At 37.4% G+C, this 22965-nt stretch overlaps 2 protein-coding genes across 2 annotated transcripts in view; both read left to right on the top strand.

Annotated features, from left to right (window-relative positions):
• The first annotated feature begins 399 nt into the window (after window positions 1-399).
• Window positions 400-2915, top strand: TOM2B (tobamovirus multiplication 2B). Its single transcript, XM_090010691.1, has 5 exons — window positions 400-587; window positions 1697-1762; window positions 1878-1942; window positions 2454-2547; window positions 2664-2915. Exons 1-5 carry the CDS (start codon window positions 420-422, stop codon window positions 2694-2696), a joined length of 426 nt encoding a protein of 141 aa, XP_089866817.1. The 5' UTR covers window positions 400-419; the 3' UTR covers window positions 2697-2915.
• A 6061-nt stretch (window positions 2916-8976) lies between these two features.
• LOC149835838 (ribose-phosphate pyrophosphokinase 1-like) overlaps window positions 8977-22965 on the top strand; it is a 58332-nt gene continuing 44343 nt past the window's right edge. Inside the window, exons 1-3 of the mRNA XM_090008782.1 lie at window positions 8977-9407; window positions 10192-10365; window positions 15458-15706. Of these exons, the coding sequence (XP_089864908.1) occupies window positions 9228-9407; window positions 10192-10365; window positions 15458-15706 (603 nt within the window). The 5' untranslated portion in view covers window positions 8977-9227. The remainder of the gene's footprint in view (window positions 9408-10191; window positions 10366-15457; window positions 15707-22965) is intronic.

The raw sequence follows: 22965 nt of genomic DNA, 5'->3' as shown, positions 1-22965 counted from the left end.
TCTCACCTGGTCAACGTTTGCAGCCTTAAAAGATCCTTTCTTATACATGTTATGGGATGATCTAAGAGTCTGTTTCTATAAAACCAAACATCTAGATCGCATTCGTATACGATAATTTTTTTTTAAAAAAAATACCAATAAAAATTTCGAGTTTACATATTTTGCTGTTACCGTATATCAAAATATCTAAAAAATAGTTTTTCATTGATTAATGGGTTGTGTTGCATGGTGGTGGGGCGTGGGTCGACGCCTTTCTATTGAATACTGCCTCTGCCGAGGAAAATGCTTCCCAATAGGGAGAGGTGCGATGCCAATTTCATAAGAAAAAGAAGGTTTCATGTGAGACAGCATTGACCTTACCATACAAATCCCAAGCCTTTGTTTGTTTCGCCCACCTCGAGAAAGAGGGCTTCTTTCCCATGTTTTTGTATGAAACAAACGCCCTCCTGAAAGAGTTTGTTTCCCAAATGGCGGCGACGACAGGCAAAGACGGAACGGCGAAATCGGCCGCATCTGATCAGCTGCGGCAAGCCATCGAGTCCACCTCCAACCTTCTCCACCTCATGCAACAATCCTCCCCTTCACAGGTGGATTCTGCAAACCAATTCCTCTCTCTCTCTCTCTCTCTTGTAATCGTCTGTTGGGATTGGCGTGTCAGAAGCCGTGAAACCGAATACGAGAGATTTGAAGCAAGCCTAAAATGCTGGAGAAATTGAGTTCTTGATTCTTAAAACCTATCCGTGTCTATCGTGGTAATCCCAATATGTGGTGGTTTGTCTTTTCTCTTGTTTCCTTCTTTGAAAACTGAAAGCTAAGCTGAATCTATTCGTGAAATACGTTGCTTAGCTTACGTTTCACGTTGATGGGCCGTTCCTCTTTTCTCACTTTTTGGTTAGAAGAGTGACGGGATCAGAATTTTGAAGGGAATTCACAAAAAGTTCTAAAAAACTGTTTCGATTGAAACTATATGAGACTGAGATGTATCGAAGGTCACGTTCTCTGCCGTTTGTTTGTGCAAATGATGCAAAATTTTTGGACTGTGTCCCACTTGGCCACCCATGCTTCCTGTGTGAAATTCAGTCAAATGGTGGCACATTGGCAAATAATGGATTTGCTGGCATTGTTTGTTTTAATTCTTGAAGAATTTGGAAATGCTTGTGTTGGAGTCCTGGGAGTGCAATGTGGGCACAATATGATCACGAACTCGCCTCCGTTGTATGTTTAATTCATGACAAATTGGGAATTGCTTGTATTGGAATCTTGAGAGTGCAATGTGGGTACAATATAATCACAAATTTGCTTGCTGTTAAGTTCATGACAAATTGGAAATTGCTTGTGTAGGGATCTTGAGAGTGCTATATAGGTACAATATCTTCATGAATTTTTTGTTGGAAAGAGTCTTAAATGTCATACCCATCTCAATTTACCTATGGCATAGTTGCGTTCATCACAACGATTGTTTTAGTGGGTAATTGTTGATGTTAGCATGGAGTTAGATTTGCGGTACTTCACTAATTTTGAAGCAGTTTCAGCCGCCGGGTTGTTTTCTCTATCTAGGAGAAGGGATCAACATACTCAGGCTTTCTGAAGCTTATGCTAATTGAAGTTAGAAAAGAAGTTGAGGAAAATAAAGAAAGACAACGTTCTGTACATTTTTCTGTAAAAATGTTTTGAACTGATTGCATTTATTTGACAGAATCGATTGTTGAAGCTTCCGAAGAATCTTCTTGAAAAAATTACCACAATTAAGAACACAGGGCAGGTGCATTGTCGATTCAGCAATGTTTCTCGAGATTGCAATCAGTTTTTCTCCTTTGAAATCTCTTGTTATAAAAAGCCGCATGCACTTTAGTCTTTTTAATGGCTGTGTCAAGCAGGTTTTGCATCAGATGCCTAGCATAATTTCATCTGTAGATGCACATCTGGAGAATGGATTACACAGGTTAATACTTCTTCTTTCTTTGAATCTTGCAGATTTCCCATTTTCTTTTGTTCTAACAATCATAGTAGCTCTAAAAATACCATTTGTTTTGCAGCAAAAGATTGATCTCTACTTTTTCATTTATTCTTTACTTTTCATCTTCATTTCTTGAATGATTGTCAAGAATTGCTCATGTAGGTAATCAGAAAAGATCTTATCATTTTAGTTTTATGTTCATAGCTAAATTATGCATTGTGGTACACTTTTTCATGTTTACCTCTTTGAAAACTTGGAGGAATGCCAATTTTGAATCTTCTACATTACTTACAAAATGATGATCATTCACGTTCATATATCTAGTTGATATCTTTACAATCATGGCTGTAGTATGCAAAAGAATTGCAAACTTCCATTTTCCTATCATGCAACATGAAGAAATTTTTTTCCTTAAGAAGTGCTTTCGTAGTCCTACTGTTTTATTGAGGAGATAAGAATCCTTACTGTCCTTTTGGATCTTCTAATGCAATGACAGTGTTCCACATCTAAAAACTGTAATTCAACTGCTTGCAAACATGGAAGAAATATGCCATGCAAACACTGAATCACAAGCTCATGGATCTGAAGAGGTGATGAACTAACTTTGTTCCTTGACAGATTTGGGTTGTCATTCCAGACCAAATGTATCTTTGGATTTTCATATGTAGCATTCTATCTTATCCATAGTTTATTTATCATCCTGCAGTTGATGACACAAAGTTCTGACAGAACATGCTGAAGGAGAAAAGAAAAGATGGTGCTTCTGCTTTTGAAAGGTTAAATGTATAACAATGAATTAGCAGATGATAAACCAGTTGGAGCTCTACCCATCGTACTTAATTCGATACTGCCTGCTTAGAAAACCTAAAATGTTTATTAGTCGAAGCTGAGTAAAAATGCAGTTTGTTTTGATGTAATATGCCATGATTGTAATAAATGATAGCTTGCATTACTTTCATTTCAGTGATGATCATGATCTGCATATTTAGTGTTTATGTTAATATTTTCTGTAAGGAGAGAAGTAGATGAATTTCTTTCTCAATCTTTGATGACAAAATAGTTTCCATGAGTTGATCACACATGCTGTGTGTAGTTTCAAGATTGCCAAATAATAGTTTGTGTACCTGCAAACTGATACATCTGTAGATGCATACACCTTGATGCTATAGTACTGAAAGAGCTGTAATGATTGGTATGTGATTTGCAAGGAAGAAATGGCGTTTCACCATTTATTTCTGGATAAACCTGGCTGTGTCAGATGTTAGGCCTGTTGATTGTTCATTTCTTCCATAAATTAGTTTTCATGCTTTTGCCAAAGCGACATGTTGTGGTGTTGGGTTTGCCTTGTATAAACTTGGAGGATTTGCCACAGAACAAAATACATAAATTGAAAAAAATTCCAGGTAAGATGAACATCTTTTACATGAGTTCCAGACATTGTCAAGGCTCTGTTTGGGAGCTTTGCAGTGGGATGGAAACCATTCCCATGTGTTGCTAAAATGTGGTGTTGAGGATGGAGTTGCCAAAAAATCCTGTTATGAATGGTATTAAAATGTGGCGTTGGGGCTGTCAATTCCATTCACAATGTAAACGGACAAGCGAGCATGAGAGCACTAGGGAACCTGTAAGGCTCCTCCAATTCAAGACTCCCAAACAAAGCCCAAGTTACACACTATGCAACAATCAAGGGCATGAGCACCCATTCCTGGATAGAAGGTTCTCTAGACAATATACTCATAGCTGCTGCATACAGTTAAAGTTTGTATATTTTTCATTTGCCTTGTTTGCTGCTAAACTTGGCTTCTTAGATCATCCATGCCCATGTAGGCATGTCGTGGTACTTTGATGCCATCCAGTGTACTAAATGCTATGGGTGCTAACTTATAAGTTACAGAGTTATGTATTGCTAAGCTAATTATATCCTACTTCTCGTTATAAAAAAGAAAGAAAAAACTTGCATCGTGTTCTTATGATTGTTATGGCTTATAATACATGGCATGCTTCAAATCAAGTGGTCAGTGTGCATGCCACTATCTTGATTGTTTGCCACTAAACTTGGCTTTAGATCTCGTATGTGCTTTAAATACTACATGGGCGCCATCTTAAAAGGCTACATATTTATTTTTTGAGTAAATTGAACCCTATCGATGTGATTAATCCGTGGCATGCTTCCAATCAGGTGACCAGATGTGCATGATGGTGCAATCTCAGCTGTTTATTGTTGTCATTCCTGAACAACTATGTGAACATCAAAAGCTTGTGTCTTAATCGTATTAGCTGCCAATTAATGGTGGCATTTATTTTTTGAGTCTAAGCTATGGAACAATTATCAGATCGGTAGGATGCTTTGGTAGCAGGAACATCAGCAGTTAGTGTGTGTGTGTGTGTGTGCGTGCATCACTCAGGATCGGTGTCCTAAGAGAGAGAGAGAGAGAGAGAGCCATCAACATTGTGAAAAACAGGTTCAACCAACGTTGAACCTACCGGAAATACAAAAAAGGCCCAAGGCAAGCCTAGAAGCCCAGAAAAAAAAGCAAGATACAAATACAGATGATCGATGAGCGTCACCCTGGTTCAGGAGATGTCGATGGGTGCTGATTGCATTGAAGCTCAGGAAGGTTGATGCGCAGAATGGCGTACACGTCTACCAATATCAAGTTCACTAGTTTATTGAAAACCGTTGGAATATGCCAAAAAATGATGTTGTTGCAGGTCATCCAAACGGCCCACCAAGACAAGAGAAGCCAAGTTTGTCAAATAATCTGTCATTTGTTGCACTGACGTACTGGTTGAGGTCCTCACAATAAGTCATTGGCGAACGATTCTTGGCGTACGTCGACCACATGCTTATTTCAGGTGACCTTAAAGATGTTTTGGAATACGGTGCACTCCCAAAAAATGTGAAACACAGTTTCTTCGGCCGCCTCGCACAACACATATTTACTCGGAAGCTGGAATCCGATGGTTTGGAGGAAGCTATCAGTCTTCACCCGATCGAGAGAGAGAGAGAGAGAGAGAGAGAGAGAGAGAGAGAGAGAGAGATCTGACCTTGCAGGCTGCAGACATCCCATGCCCTCGGTTTATCTCCTAAAAACAAATTTAAACCACCATCAAAATCACTGAGGAATCTCGGTTTGTCTGCTTGACCACTGGCAAGACTTTTTTTTTTGAAAGGCAAGTTGGGGTTAGGCAGAACCCCACCAGTTACTATTCAACACTGCCGAGGAGACTTGTTCTCCGTTTCTCTTTTTGCTTCAAAGGAGAGACAATTCCGACAAAAAACAAATTTCATAAAATTTTGTAATGTGGACAGTCTTCAACACTTGTTTTTTTGTAGAATTCTGAATGTATTTGTTTGTTTTATAAAGATATTGCTTAGACCTTTGAAAGGTAGAGAACTGATGCAGAGCAGAACCGGGTTCAGTCTCTACAGAATGACTCAGGCCAACACCAATGGGACGGTAGAGACTCATCAGAATGAAGGTCTGAAGCATGCGCACGCACGTCAACAATATTCCAGCTCAACAGCGTTTCAGCACGTCAGCATCATCGGGTTTGTCTCAGGTCCAAGGATTGGACCCAAGATTCAGATCCGTTAACAACCTTTTAAATACTCTATTCTAGGGTTGCGTGAAGAGGGGAGAAAATATCAATATTGCAGGAGCCTTTTTCCTTTATGTTTTTTTCTGAGTTTCTTTCTTTAACGCACAGTCGGCAGCAACCTTTGTCTTCTTTTCTGTTTTCTTTATTACTTTCCTGTCAGGCCATTATTTCTTTTGTCATTACTTCCTTTCTTCCCTATTGTTTATTATTTCCACTGTTTCTTTTCAGTTTCACGTCAGTCTTTGCATCCTTTATTCACTTCGTTTATTTGGTATTCCAGCCGCAAGTTTCAATTTTACTTATTACTTGTCATATTCATTGTGCTCCCTTACCGATCTTATAAATAAGTATTGCTCGGATTGATTGATCCGATTATGTTTTTTTCTGGTTCACGTTTCCTGTGAATACTCGTGGCTGATCGACTGGTTGTGGGTTGGAAGACCAACATCACGTCAACCCCTCGCTGTGTTGGATCGTGCCCCTACTTGTTGCACCCAAGTGCATCCCAGAACCCGATCTTCCACTAGAGTCGTGATTCTCACCCTCTACTCCAGGGTGCCTCGCTGGAGTCCGATCTCCTCACTGCAGCACATCGGCACCCATTAAAGTGGGTTGTGTGCTAATCGAGTAGAATCAACGTCAGCCCCATTAGTGTATCAGTGTTGGCCCCTTTGTTGCACCGAAAGCGTGTCCGGTACCCATTACGTGAAGGTTGACCTCGGATTTTCCCCTCCGCTGCATCAAGAACCCTGTTCAAAAAGTGGTTAAGCAACCAAAAGGCACCCATCAAACTACTCATTAGCATCTTTCTTTCCAATTTTTCAAAAAAAAAAAACTCTATTCAAACTTTATTTGTGTAATAGATAAGCTTACTTTCTCTCACAATCGATAAGCTTCACCCTTGAATAGGCTATTTTTTAATAAATATAAAAAAATACTTAAATTTTTTTATTGTTTTTAATATTATTTTAATGGCTTTAACACGTGTCATGTTCTGATTGACATATAATATATTTTTTTATTATTTTTTGGCTGATTCAAAATGATTTACTTGAGTATGGGTATCGTCTGATTCACCTGAATTGTTGGCTAAATGTAGGGGTTGGTATCGGCTGATTCACCTCAATTGTTTTGCTAAATGTAGGGGTGGGCAAACTAGGCCGTTGACCATGTTGGCATGATCCATTGGCGGGCCAGGCCGACCTGATGCCCACCCCTAGCTAAATGATACAGGGCTGATACCCATTGTGACAACATTGCTCAAAAGGCATCTTGATGACCTGAGTCAAAGGTGATGGGCATGCATTTCTTCGGAGCCCAAAATGCCAAAACAAACATGGCATCACGGATTTGCATCGATGGGTGTGCCATTTTACACAATGGACCCTCCTTTTTTAGCTAAAACGGTTCCCATGATTGGGTGGGGGGGGGGGGGTGTTCCAATTTTGTTTCCACAGCAGTGAAATCCACCAAAGGGATGTCATGGCACCCCATTCTGTGACAAGCAAGCGCCCCCCTAAAAGGTGTTTGATTACCTCAAATCTCTGATAACCCAGGTTTCTTGAATCAATGCATGGGGCTCACACCTTAATCTAACCTCATTGCAAACATGGTTTTAGGCCAACTAAACCCCCTCCCTTACCTAACACATACAAGTTCTATGGAAAAAGGAGCGAGTGGTGTGTGTGTGTTTTAGGGTTTAGGGTTTCTTGAATCAAATACACTTGTTTAATGGCTCATCCAAGATTGGACAAAATGAACTAATATAACAAACAAAACTCATGTTTTTTAACAACTATAATAAGGCTAATGTTTGTTTTGATTGTACAAGAAACCGTGCTTCATATGTCCAACGTTTGTTTTATGTTTGTACAAACAACATAAACAATAACAAATAATGAGTTGGATAACTTCGTTTTGAATCGTACTGACTCGATCTGCCCAACCATACGAGTGTTTTAACAAATACATTATGAATTTTAGCCATAGATATGGATGTCGAATTTGATCTAAAATCTAAAAAAAATGTTTAAAATTTGAGTAATTTGAGAAAAAATAAGAATTGATATTTTATATATATATATATATAATTTAATCAGTGTTATATTACATCTAATTATGAAAGTTTACCATCAAAATATCAAACCCTATAATCAAATTATCAAACCTTATTAAATTATAAAGCCTTAAAATGCAAAAAAATAAACCATAAATAAACCAAAAAAACCCTAAACTATAATAAAAGTAAGCCATAAAATTAAATAAAAATGCCTTAATTCAAACCTTAATCAAAGAAAATTAAAAAAACCCACCCTTAATCAAATACAAGAAAATCCTAAACAAATTAACTATAAAAATATTTAATTAAAAAAAATGATTCAAAGAACTAATCATAAAAAAAATTAATCAAATTAACTATAAAAAGCCCAAATTTAAAAATTTGATTCAAAGCCCTAATAAAAGAAAATCAAATAAACAAACACTAATCAAAGCAACTACAAAAGCTCTAATTTAAGAATTTTGATTCAAATCCTTAATCAATGAAAATCAAAATAAAAATCATAATAAATGAAAATCCAAGAAAAAAACCTCTAATCAATAAAAAAAACCCTAATTAATGAAAAAATACCTAAAATGGCCAAGAAGAAGAAGAAGAAGAAAACTAAGAAAAAAAACGAAAAAGAATAAGAGAAACGAAGAAGGAAGAAGAAGAATGAAAAACTAAGAGCAAATAAGAAGGGAAAAGACAGAAAAAGAAGAACGAAGAAGAAAGAGGAGAGACAAAGGGAGAGAGAAATGAAGAACGAAGAAGAAGAGCCCCTCACCGATGGCCTCACTACCGGTGTCAGTGACCTCCAATGCTGCCTCACCTCTGCCGGCATACCCCTCGCCGCCTGACTGCAAGAGAGAGAAGTGAAACAAAAATAAGATAGTCGATGAACCTTCTCCCCTTGTTTTGAATAAAAAAAAGGTCCTCCGCATCCCCATTCTCACCGTAACAAAGTGGTGGTGGTGGTGGTGGGGGGTGGGGGGGTGGAGGGGGGGGGGGGGGGGCGGGGTGTGTGTGTGTGTGTGTCGGTCAAACGAAAATTATAGTGAAAAACTGATGCGGTGGACACTTTCCTGGTGTCTGCCGCGTCCATCGTTTGATGACAACGGCGTCCCGCGCGGCTCCATCAAACAAGAGGTACTAATATCCCTCCGCTCCTGCCAACGGAAGGTAGATCGATGGGATGGGGAGGGTCATGGGCATAACGCTCGATCGATGGGATGCGGGTTCCACTAGAAGAACTAAATCGGAGTTGATTAAGGTTAAGTGGTCATGTAATAAGCTCTCCAAGAAGGTTATTAAGCTTAAGCCTATTTAAGTCATCGGGGTGGCCCCATAAATTCTTATCATTTCCTCTACTTTCCACTTTTCAGAAAGAAAAGCCAAACAATTTCCCGAATTTGCCACCATTTCCTTCTTCCGTTTCTCCAGTGAAAGAACTCGATATCGCGATACTTTTCGTGATTTTGTCCGTTTGCGTTCTCTTATTAAGGACCGAGAAAGTATCGCCCCCTTCCTTCCCGCCGGTGCCTCTCTGAAGTCTGAACCAGTTGACCTCTCAGAGAGTTGCTTCATCTGCTCCCATCGCTTCTTCCTGAGTTAGGGTTTTTCCTGAACATGACCTCCCTCTCGCCGTCGAACTCCATCCTCGCCGCTCGTTCCCGCTCCTGTGACGCTTCGGCGGCCGGGGCTGCGTCCCGTCGGCTCCTCGATTCTAGAACCTCCGGCTTCGTCGCGGCATCCGATATCGAATTCGGAAAACCTGTGGTGCGTTCCGGCGGTCTTGCTTATGGGCCGGTGAGTTGTTTCTATCCAACTTGCTTCATTTTCTTTGATTAAATTTACTTATTTCTGAGTTTGGGAGAGTTGTTTGCGTTTGAACGTTGCTCTTTCGTTGCGCATGAGCTTTTTTCTGCGACAGATTCTTATGTTCTTTCGAGTTTCCGTCTTGCCGCAGCCATCGGTTTTATCTCTTTCTGTTTGGGAGTAGCGGTTTCAGTTGGAATGGAAAATCTGCTTCTTTTGTTATCTTTTTTGCTGTTTTCAGAACGAGGAGTTTCGATTCTGTTCAGAGTCGTCGTGTCTTGATTCTTAACTACTGAATTCGTGATATTTTGGAACTAACAAACGCTTGGAGTGATAACGGTTTCTGGTCTTACCATCAAGAGTCTTATGTCATTTTTCTTTTTGGAATGAGGTGTCGTCGATTCCATAGAAATAATAAATTGGGAATGTCGATGCATATTGGTGCTTAGTTATATGGTGTTTCTCAGTTTACATGTTGGCTTGTCGATCATTAATAATGTATGTTTTTGGTGTTGACAAGTCTTGGAGAGGGGAAAAGAGAAGAAATCAACCTGCATTTTGTGAGTTCAGCTCATATAGGTTTAATAGTTTTCAGTTTTCTGGTGCGGCTGTGCTATGCTGTCCGATGTCATTATTTGGCATTCAGAGCTTGATGTTGAATTCCGAGATTGCACAACTTAGATTGTAACTTCTCAGTTGCATGGTTATGTTTGATCGTGTTCTCAATGATTCCCTCTTACTTTCTTTCTGTTTTCATTTTGTTTTCTTAATGCAGAGGTGCAAACTAGTTGAATCTCTACAATTTAACAATGGTACACCAAGAGTCCCGGTTCTCAATGAACAAACAGTTCCTGGATTTTTGTTATCTAAAAATACGGAAGAACTGGTCCCTAAGAATGATACAAGGTTGCGTATCTTCTCTGGCACGGCGAATCCCTTACTTGCTCAGGTATATTGTGGATCTGTGGAATGATATCTTCATTTATTTTGATGACAGAAACTGAAATTAACCACTGAGAGTCATGTGATTATGTTATGTGACATCAGGTGTTGGTTATTGCAAATGGAATTGCATGAGACGTGCATAATTTTCTATTTCTTAGATGTTGCGACTGGGATTGGATGAGACATGCATAATTTTCTATTTTTTAAATGTTGCAAATGGGATTGGATGAGACTTGCATAATTTTATCCTTTTGAAATCTAAATTGGTTTACTTCTTATCCAGTTAGATGATGAAGCTATCATCTTCACTTGTGCTTCTCTTTTATGAGGTGCATGTTGCATATTGCTTTTGGTCAGAGTAGTCCGAGTGTATTATTAAACCAAAATAATTTTTTCCTAGATATTTTGACTATTTTCATTGTTATTTGCAATCCTGGACGTATCAAATGAACTATAAAATCCTAACCTCCTTGGCAAAGTAATCCTTCATTAGCAAAAGGAGATCTTATTGTTGATGTTGATCATTGAACAATGCAGAAATTTCATATTTGAAAGTTCCTTTTGCGATGTTCTGGTTTCCCTCTTGCAACTTTATGCTTTGGTCTGGAACCCACATTTACTATTGTCCTTGGTTCATGTGAAACAAATGATGCTTTATTCGTAAGGGTTATGGCATTTATACAAATTATAGACTCGATGATTTATGCATGCACTATAGGTGGGCATACTATATACAAGAAGTATTGTTGAAAAATAAAAGTGCTCCTAAAAGGTTATGTCATAGGAAAAAGAATGAAATTGTAGGCTTAGTTGTCAAAGGTGGCAGGTGGTGTGCCCCTAAAAAGACTAGTCAGGGATTAGGCGAGACTAGTCAGTACCCCAATTAATTTTTTTTTAAAAATACATAATATATGGAAACAAATTGCTAAAATTAATAACAAACATGTATACAACATAAAATCAATTAATACAATCAATAGACAACACACATGTTGTCGAACACTGTAAAACAATTATATTAAATAACCTACTAAAAAAATTAAGAATAAATGAACAATTGAATAAACAAACCATACAAACTATGTAACTAAACAATATACAAAAAAATAAAATCTTGTATACAAAAAAATATAACTCAGAAACAGTCAACCAGAAATATAACCCAGAAACCTAACTCAAATACACAATATATAATATATATAATATTACTAAAACACATAATATATAATATATATCTCAAAAACATAACTCAAATATAGAAAAAGACTCAGAAATAGAATGTATAATATATATATATATTATAATAATAAATGAAATAGAGAGATAAACTGAGAGAGAGAGAGCACATACCTCTTCTTCTTTTTGTCACTGCGAGAAACAGAGAGAGAGAGAGGGCGTAGCCCTTCCCCTTTTATACTTCACGGTTGACCATGTGGCCTACGAAATATAAAAGAGTAGGACAAAATTGTCCTATGCCTAGTTGTTTTAAACCTAGGCTGTAAAAAAGGGCCTCACCGCCCAAACCCAAAAGCCCAGGCGGTGGGACTGCACCTAGGTCACCTAGGTTGCGCCTTTGACAACTAAGATTCTAGCCATTAAAAGATCTAGAGAGTTCCGTCTTTCTTCTCCTTTTTAGAAATTCTCTGAAAAATTCCAATTCCTATCCATTTTGAAAGGTGATGGGATTTCAGAGATACGAGTCAGGGCCATTCATTCTCCATTTATAACAGTTATCTTCAATATTATTTGGGCTTCAATTCAATCCAGATCCTCATTACATGATTAGTACCTCAAACTTTTCACATGTAAGAGAGTAGCAGTGGTGTAAATGAAGGTTGTAAGTATCGTATCGTTACCCATACCTGTCGGGCTCAAAATAAAATATGTATCGTATTGTAAAAAATCATAATTTTTTAATATTTTCAAAAAATAATAATAAATTAACAAAAATTCTAAAAAATCATAACACATGAAACAATGATGAATTACACAAAATACAACCATAAAATCACGTATGAAACATTTATTTCTTATCTTCATCATATACATCCTCCTAGGGCTGCACATCTAACTCATACACGTCCTTCTAGGGTTGCACATACCCCATTTCTGCCTCACTCATCTCGTTTTCTTATATTTTTTCTCTCAAACTAGTGAGTAATTACTGACATTGCCATTTTAAGACATCTGACAAATACCTTGACATGCAGGCTACAACATTGAGATGTGTCCCATCTAAATGATGCTTCAACAGAGAGACACCATCCTAAAAAATATTGGCAATAGTTGTACTCAATTTTCAATCGGTTTCCACTCATTACTTGAGTGCTCTATTTCCATGATGGCTCATCTGATGTTATCTTTCTCCAAAAAAACTCAATAAGAATCAAAGATTAGGGATTTTGTTATCTTAACCCACTTCTTTACTTAAAAAAATGGTGAAAACACACTCTTACTTGAGCAAACTGCAAAATCCCTCTACCTTGCGCACAGATTTACTCCTACATTGCTCTCACGGCTCCTAGGTGTTGGACTGAGATCCACTATTAAGATTGAGATACACACACCTTATAAAAGATGGATTGCCCTCTTTAAATCTCAGTGCAGCCGCGGACGTAGGAAACTCTTGCCAAACCACATAAAATCCTTGTTCTTTGTGTGATTGATTTCTTTCTCTTCTTCCCATTTTTGTTTATTTGATCTATCGACAATGCAATCTACCGATAGTGTGTTGAGTCGTTCTCCAACACTAGGGTGTGTGAATACCCCTTTAATGGCCTCTACATAATTGAAGAAGTCAGCCTCCAAGAGGTCTTTAAAACCCAAAAAATAAAAAGCAAGTTTCAGACCTTTTTAAATTGCGATGAAGGTGTATTGTACGGTACACCCGATACAAATACAATACACATTCGTATCACGATATGAGTGTGTATTGTATCACTATTGCCCATAGTAACGATACATATCGTTCCACGATACTTACAACATTGGTGTAAATACACCACCGTCCCTCAAAAAAAGAGAAAACACAAATTAGTGCAATCAATTAGTTAACCGTGAGAGATAAGGTACAACTTGGGGAATCTTAACACAAAATGTGAAATTCTAAGGACTTGGAAAATGTAAGGTTGTAACTTCTTAAAGACATTGAGAAATCTAGCAAATTTTGAAACTAAAAAATAAAGCAAGCAATATGGGATATCTAGGAAAATCCAAAGCACTAAAAACCCAAAGTAAGAACTTAGAAAATGCAAGGGACTAAAGGTGAATTAGAGAAATTCTAGGCTTGGGAAATCTAAGTGAATTTTAGAAAGTTAAGAACCTAAAAAAAAATTAAAGAAAATACTAGAATCATATGAAACTAAATAAACTTAGAAAGAAAGAAGCAAAATAGTAAGAAGATACAAAATGCTAAGAATATACAACTATAGCTTCAAAAATCCAAAGCTAGGACCTAAAAAATTCAGAGAGATATCATGACCATGGAAATCTAGGAAGTTTTTTGAAAAAAAAAACTAAGAACTTAAGAAACCTAAAGCACTAAAATCATAGAAAAAATAAGAAAAAAATTTAGAGAACTAAAAGGAAAAATAGAAGCTTAGAAATGAAATTGCTAGCTAAAGAAGATGTATGAAGTATGAACTATGAAATAAAAGAAAGATAGGAAACTAGAGCAGGAGAAAGTGGCTTAGGTAGCCCTAAGCCCTAGGTTGATCTTGATTGACTGCGTCTTTTTTTTGAGTGGATGCATTAAACTGTTGAGATCTTGAGCCAAACAAGATCAGGATCTTCTAGGATTTTGAGTGAACTTAAGCAATAATTGGGATGTGCATGCACTTCAAGGCCACACAAGAACCAAGGAGACGCCCAAGGCTCAAATGGTTTTGAATTGAGGGAAATGGCCTATTTATAACTTTGCCACCTGGATATGACTGTAGATAGAGGGATGCAGCCATTTTTTATGAAGCTTTCAATATGACTAGTATATAAGGGGACAAGATACAGGGACCAAAATAGAGTATCCGTGTGACAACTTTTCTGGTGATACTGCACTACAGGGTATCATATCCATTGATGCTGCACCATGTGGCACAATCATTTGATATTGCGTCATGGCTTTAACATTTTTTCTCATATTTAATTTAATTTTATTCTTATTGTCGGGCTTGGATTTGGTGTTTTCTTGGATTATTTTCGTGAAAATTTTTGAGAACTTTTTGGGGTTTTCCAAGGGGTCTTATGCTTTTTGAGAATTTCATGGGGTCCATACAGTGAGGCTGCCAAGGCACCCCTAGAGAGGTTCGTGGTGAGCTCTAAGCTTGGGCATATTGGCCCAAGGCCTCAAGTCCTCCACTACCACCACAAACCTCCATGAAAGTTCCTCTTCATGATTTTCCGAAAATTGTTGGTTCAGGTCATGGAGCGAAGTGGGCCAAGAATCTAAGACAGTTTTTTTCTAGGGTTTTGACTCTTTTGAGCTAGTTCTGGTTTATCTTGAGGATGCAGAACTCTAGTTTTGGGCAAACTTTTTCCGGTCAAAATTGAGGTGTCTACACTAATGAGCATTCAAATTTGTCAAACCCTCCTTCAAGTTGATCATAATTGGGTTGTTTACACTAGTGAACACAATTGGGCTGTGTTGGCATTATTGCATACTTGTATCTGTATCCAACATAAATGCATATTTGCTGAAAGAAAATTCACAAGGGAGGAAAAGGTATCTTGCACAAACTGATTTTTTAGTGCCTGTACAGTCAGATTACTCTTTATCTTTTTTTTATCACTTGTAGTTTCTATTTCTGTACAAGACATGCAACTGAAAGCCTTTAATCGTGTAATTCTCTAGAGATTTATCAAGTGGAAATGTGCTTAGGCATTTTGTTAGCATTTTCTCGGATGGTGCAAGTCTGTAAATTTGCCGTGATATCTGTTATTGCTGTAGATGACTGAGACCGACTTTGGTGTGTCCAAAATGCGCACTACTTGTGCTATTCTCATATCAGGCCTTGAAAAAAGTTCTCACTTATTGTTAAACACTTTTTGCTAAAAGGATTGTTTGTGATATTAATGTCTTATTTTTTCTGTCATGTATATAGGAAATTGCCTGCTACATGGGCCTAGAACTTGGAAAAATAAAAATAAAGCGATTTGCTGATGGAGAGATTTATGTTCAATTGCAAGAGAGTGTAAGAGGGTGTGATGTGTTCCTTGTCCAACCAACTTGTCCTCCAGCAAATGAGAATCTTATGGAGCTTTTGATTATGATAGATGCATGTCGAAGGGCATCTGCTAAAAACATTACTGCTGTCATTCCATATTTTGGATATGCTAGAGCAGATAGGAAGGTAATGTCTTCTGGTGATGCAAATATCACGTAGTTTTTAAATACATCCTTAGAGAATCTTGAACAGTTTGATTTCAGAACCACATTTTATGCCAAATATTGAAGTTTGTAATGGAGAAATATGCTTCAATTTCTCTTGTGAAAATGTTTTGATTTTATCATTTGTTCTTTTGGGGAGAGGGGTGCTCATGTTGATTGTTCACAATATATGCTAATGCCAGGAGTGTGGCCTTACAGAAAAGTTCTCTAGTTTTTTAGAAGTAATAAATTTCATTTACATGTGAACCTTTTCAGAATATATCTTGAATTGTTACAACTGAATCCTGAAGTTACATGAGTCAATGGAGGTTTGTTCCAAAGTCAAATGTGTGTTTTCTGAGCCTCCAGTCAAATCCGGTCGAATTAGTAGAGCAAGTTGGCAACAGGTTCTTCCAATATTTATTCTGCTCTTGGCTTCAGCAGAAAGCTTTGTAGCTGTATTGTATACTGTTTTTATGTTATACATTAGGATGTTTTCATGATTTTGCACTCATATTGCCTTCAGTACACATGTTTATTGACATGTTCAAATAAATTCAATAGCTATATCAACAATTATATTAACAAATAATTTTTACTGCATCTGTGATCTACATGGACATTCACCATTAGTATGTTGTCATTCACAAAATTAATTTAAGCCTGTTTATAATATAACGGTATTTGTTTGTCATGATTGGATGGATACTGTAGCTTTTAACCCATGAAAAAACTGAATGTTGTATCATGTATGTTTGTTGGTATAATTTCATCATGATTCGAATATCACCTTTAATTTGTTTCTTCTTTCACATAGACAAAAATATGTATGCTGGTTAGACATACTTGCTGGAATTCTCATATAGATCGACTTTGAAATTTTGTTTGGGAAATTGTGTCATTATAATAAATGTGTCTGGCTCATTCCAGAAAAAAAAGTGTATTGCATAGATCTTGTCTGACAAGGCATTATAGCAGCTTCATTTCAAGCTGGTTTTCTTTTGCATTGCTGTCATCTTCCAATAAAAAGTGTTGAGATTTTCTATGGAACCAAATGCTTCATGTCAAGGTGCTGCTGCTTCTATCTTCCTATTGTAGAGAGTTGGTTCATTTTACAACAGCCATTCAGGCTCTGCAACTAATATTTTTGTACTTTCTGAGATTATGGAGCTTTAGCAAACTATATGAAATATTTTGTATCCTTCTGCAACATTCTGCCAATGGGAAAGGGTTAATGGCAACTATAGGAAATCAATTTTATCCTATGTCACATGGGTGCGGGTGCGGGGATTCGGCACTTCCAAAAAACCCGGGTGCGGGGGTGCGGCAGGGGCAAAAATGTAATATATATATATATATATATATATATATATATATATATATATATATATATATATATATATATATATATATATATATATATATATAAAGGGGGTCGGGGAATAGGGTTTTTTTTTTTTGCAGCTGTCAGCACAGCTGCTGACAGACAGCTGCTGTCAGCTGCTGACAGCTGCAAAATAGTATTAATGGACCTTAATGATCCTGTCAGCTGCATAATTTTTTTTTTAAAAAATTTCGAAGCCCATTTGGGCAATTTTTTTTTTTTTAAAATGGACCTTAATGATCCTGGGTGCGGTCAACGCACCCAGGATCGGGTTGACCGCACCCGGTGCCGCACCCGCACCCGCGTCGAGTCGCGTCGATGCGGGTGCGGCACCCTCCTAGCCGAATCCCTGTGACATAGATTTTATCCTGTCTGCAACATTCTGCCTATGAGAAAGGGCTGATAGAAACTTTAGGACGTTTATATTCTAGCTACCCTTTTTCCTTTGGGATGTGTATGTATGTATATGTCTGTGGGTTGCATTAAGTAAATGACTTGTTAAAAAAATGTCTATCCATGTGTGCTGTTGACACACCATATGTATTGCCAATATATATATATACATATGAACCAATACATTTCAACAATTCAGGCAAGGTACAATAGCTAGGGGTGTCAACAGGTCGGGTTTATCCGGACCCGACCCGAACCAAACCCTATAGGGTCCGGGTATGGTGACAAATAAGAAGACCCGATTAAGACCCTGGTCCGATTAATACATGGACCCCGGTATAGTCTGTGAAATTTTATACCAGACCCGGGCCCGACCTGAGTTCCGATTAAGACCCACAAATTTTCAATGTAAAAATAATAAAAAATATTATTTTACCGGGTATAGTCAAAGTCTGGTTCATGTAGTTTTTATTGGGTCCGGGTATGGTTTCTCTTATATCAGTCCCAATTAGACCTGAGTCCGGACACGGTACCATACTCAAAAATCTGGTCCAAGTCTGGTTCCGCTTGGGTCCGAACCAAACCCAACCCGTTGACACCCCTAACAATAGCCATTAAGATAGACACAAGGAATATACTTCAAAACCAATTTTTAAGAATTTCTTGTTTAGACAATCATAACCATAAAAACATTATATTTTCAAGAAAACATAAATTTTGAACATATTAGAAAATTGATCCCTAAAGTTCAAAAGACAAGCACATATTAGACATAAAATATCAATAAGATATAAACAATTTTGCAATAATGTCCCAAAGGCTTAGGTAAACATTTCAAATAAAGATACAACTCATTAATTATATTGAACAAAACACGACTTGTATATTAAATGTAAGAGCTCAAAGGAACTCACAACAAAAGAAGAATTAATTAAATTCATACAAAAATGCAAGATAACCAACATGGAACAAATCTAAATATCTTAAACACATATATCCACCATGCAATTAAAGCATATTTAATGCATATAATAATGCATAATAACCCAATAGGGTTCATGCACAAGAGGCAAAAGAGACTCACACAACCCAAATATGGGTTCAAGCACACAATCCGCTAAGGACCAAGAGGACACATAAAAATAATAATTTTACTAAGGAGAGAATGCCCACAAAATGCATGAATTTTTTTTGATGGATAACCTTTTTCCATACAAGGGAAAACGAGCAGTAGAAAATATTAGAAAATATATGGAGAGATTTTAGAAATCCCATATACAACAAATCATAACAAAAGAAATAATATTTGCAAATCTCAACACTAGTTTGCTCACCAAAAAACAATTACCTCTTTGATCTCCAACTCAACATCTTCAAAATTCAAGTATATCTGTGCATGAGACAAGAGATCAAACACAAATGTCAACAATAAACAAACCAGTGACATGCACCAACAAATATCGACTATCTAAACTGACAATAAATACCAGCTACAACCACAAGAGGTGCACATGACTCACCTCACAAATGATTGAAAAACTGTAAACAACATCATCATCAACGGGTGCACATAACTCACCATACTTATAAAACAAAATCTCTTATCCAAAGAAAAAATTACTCAAATAGGAGGAGAAAGTTGAGAAAACAAGAGGTAAAAATCAGAGTTACCGGAAGCTTCTTAGATAGGTGGGAAGCTCGCTTCCTGGAAACTCGCTTCGGAAGCGCGATACTCCTCGCTTTCGAAACTTTATGAGAACCTCGATTCCCCCACGCTTCTCCTATGCTTTCCACACACTTCATTTATTCATCTTATATGTTCTCTTACTCAACTTTTCATGTTTTTTATGTGTTTTCTCTCACTCTTCTCACTCACTTTCATGTGCTTTCCGTAAATTGGTAATCATCATTTTTAGATTTTGTTAAAAATTTACTTACACTAAAAAATTATGAGATTTAATTTTAGTCAGTTTTATTTGTGTTTCATTATGATTCACATTCAATTATTATATTTATTTTTTTTATTCCTCACTTCCTGCTTCCTATACATTTTAAAATGCATCACTTCTCGCTTCCGCTTCCCGTGTCGTTTCTCGCTTCTGCTTCCTAGTCTAGCAACCTTGGTAAAAATATTATAATGAAAACAAAGTTAACAAATTGATGTCAATAAACAAGAAGATTTGGAATCAATATTCAAATCAAGGTAAAAGCAATAAATTTTGCAATATTATGAAATTTAATTCATAAGGACCAATATAGTCACAAGCAAATTACACTTGAGCCATCACTAATAAAGATCAAAGTGAACATCCAATAAACAACAAAGGCCATATAAACAACTAATTGATGTAACTCACTCATAGAACTTGAGATTAAACAACCGTTAGTTAGAGCTAGTGTTGTGAAAAGCGTTGAGGCGTAGCGAGGCGCTCCATCAAAATCTGAGGTGAGGCGTAAGCCTCAAGGCGCAAAGCGTAAGCCTCAAATTTTTTTTAAACTTTAAAAAACTATAAAAATTATCTAAAATTATAAATAAATAAATGTTCAGCAATCCACAGGAATGTATTACAATCCTAATCGATTCAAACATTTGCATGAATTTTTTCACAGAACAAAGCACAACGTAAAGTAGAGAAAGATATTACATACGAAAAGGATAAAAAGGGAGAAACAGAATTAATGAGCACCATAATCAAGTAAACTACAAAAATCGTCAACACACAAAGCACAATCAAAAGAATGAAAGCATAACCAGATAATGAAAGATATATGAAGTGACAAATCCAAACTAATGATGTTAGCATAAGCATGTATATATGATCTAGAAGGTTTTAAACCAAATTAAGGCATAAGGATCAAAGGAACAAATAGAATTAGAAACATCACTCTGTTTACAAAATGACAAAACAACTAAATAAAACGTAAATGAGGCAACCATCATCAACAATTTGATTAAATACTGGAACACATCATCAAACATAATAAACTAAGTCGTTTTGCAATACATAATATTCCACTAGCATGAAAATCAACACATGAAAAAACAGGAAATAAGAAAATCTATAAAGAATCGTATCAATGAAATAACACTTAACATAAGGAGGACAGGGGGGAGCATAGCCCCCCTGTCGACAAGGCAAACAGCAGGGGGTTGGAGCTCCCTGCCGGCAAAGCAAGAAGGACAGGGGGTGCAGAGCCCCCTGCCTGACGACAAGGTGAGCGACAGGGGCCGGAGCCCCCTACTGAAAAAGAAAGAGACAGGGGGCTTCGACCCCCTGTCGGTCGACCAAGAGAAAAAATCAGAGGGGGGGGGGACCCCTGCCCACGAGAGGCAACGTCAGGGGGCACCGCCCCCCTGTCGGTCGACCCCAAAAGAAAGGCACGGGGTAATCCCTTGCAGACGAGAGGCGACGACAAGGGGCTCTGCTCCCCTGTCGGTCGACCCCTCACGGAGAAGAAGTAAAGAAGAGGGTTTAACTGCCGGCGGTGACTCCGACGTCACCAAAAAACGCAGAGGAAAGGCGGCGTCGGGGATGTCGGCCGAGGTCGCCTGAACGGACGACGGTGGCGGTGAGTTGTTGGCGCCCTTGCAACAGAGAAAAAAAGACGGAGGTGGCCGGCGGGTAGCCGACGCCTTCTCAGTAGAGGAAAGAAGAAGGTGGAAGAGGCGATGACCGGCGGCGGGTGGTGGCCGGCGACAGCAGTCGCGGGGGACGAGAGGGGACGAAGTGGAGAGAGAAGGGACGAGGGCTTTTGCCCCTCGCCCGAGGTGACTGTCTTTTTTAAAGACAAAAAGATATAGGTTTTCGAACCTTCGAGAATATACGGGTCTGGGTCCGGGCCCATCCGATTTTTTAATGCGCTCCTCACGGTGAGGCGCGCCTCGCCTCAAGGCGCATGAGGCGTACGCTTTTATGGTTTTACGCCTTTTAAGTGCGCCTCAAGGCGATGCACGCTTTTTGTGCCTTGAGGCGCGTTTTTAACAACACTGGTTAGAGCCAAAACAAGCGCTAATAATGCACTCATAAACCGACAATCTAAACAGACAAAAGAAACGAGGGGCACATAACTCTCCCCAACAAACATCTTTGGCTCAACACCGAGGTGAACACAACTCACCTCGAAAAGGCCAAACAAAATAATGGATGCATCCGAAAAGGATGGACTAAGCCAAAACAAAGAGGCAAATAGGAAAAACCTTGAAAAACACATTTCAAGAATAAAGGTAACAAGAACTGATTTGACAAAAATTTCAAATCAAGTGAAACAACAAGAGTTTGAATCCTCAAATAAGTTTAGTAAAAAACATGCAATAAATGCAATCATATGACGAGATAAAATGTCCACCAATGAAAGTCTTCAACTACGAAGAAGAATGTCCACCAATAAATACAAAATCAATCACAAAAGTGAACCACAAAGGGCACACACAAAGAAAGCTCTCATAATTAACAAATTAATGTTTTATTAATACAAAGTATGCAAAAAGCATAATACTTAAATCCCATGTGAAGCAACAGAGTGTAAAACATATAAGATAATGTTTACTAAAGATCCATGAGACCAAAAAATAACACAATCACAAGGCACAAATGCCACTAAGGTCTCCAAATAGAGCCCTCACAAAAACCTTTTCAATAAATATTTTTATTAACGATTATGACGCACTAAGCATGTAAGGCAAAAATCATTCAAGTGGAATGAGTGCGCTCGTAATAAACATCTATCAAGAGGCAAGAACACAAGCCACAAATGGGCACTATCACAAGGGCCAACAAGAGAGCACACAATAAGATAAATATTTTTAATAATTTTTAAAATGCACATTTAAAAGGCATTCATATTCATCATAAATTCCTCAAGGATGAACACATAATTCCCATAAAAGAACAAGTTATGCATGAAGAAATCATGCTCAAAACCTTATGCACGAATAAACAAACTCATTCATCAATGTGTATGAAAGACAATCATAAGTGCACAAAGATCATATATCAATAGGGAAAAAATTATGTATTCAAATTTCCAAAGAATAACAAGATATCCATGATCACTAAGACCCAACCACATACAATCTTAATATTTTTCAAATACATAAAGTATTCTAGGTTTCACATAAGAGTACATCAAAGAAAAATCAAACACAAGTTAAGCAAAATCTCATAAGATCATATGCGTGCATGTGAATAACATACCAAACCATTATACAAAATTAAAATAAATATTTTAAAATATAAAATATTTAACAAGATTGAAAAAGACAACACCGATATGAATTCTACTAAGTCCAAGATAAGGATAAAAAACAGAATAACCTTTGAAAAACAAGAAAACATATATAAAGAAATTGCAAAGAACTTAATCATGTGCTTATAATCAAGCAAAGAATATTTCAAAAAGGTTTTAAAGGAACAAACAGAAATATATTTTTAATCAATTTCCTTTTAAAAACCAATTTTGGGAAG

Source organism: Nuphar pumila, chromosome 6 (assembly GCF_984573655.1).
Source record: "Nuphar pumila chromosome 6, dmNupPumi1.hap1.1, whole genome shotgun sequence".
In the NCBI taxonomy this organism is placed as follows: Eukaryota; Viridiplantae; Streptophyta; class Magnoliopsida; order Nymphaeales; family Nymphaeaceae; genus Nuphar; species Nuphar pumila.
This window is presented reverse-complemented; position numbering and strand designations above follow the sequence as displayed.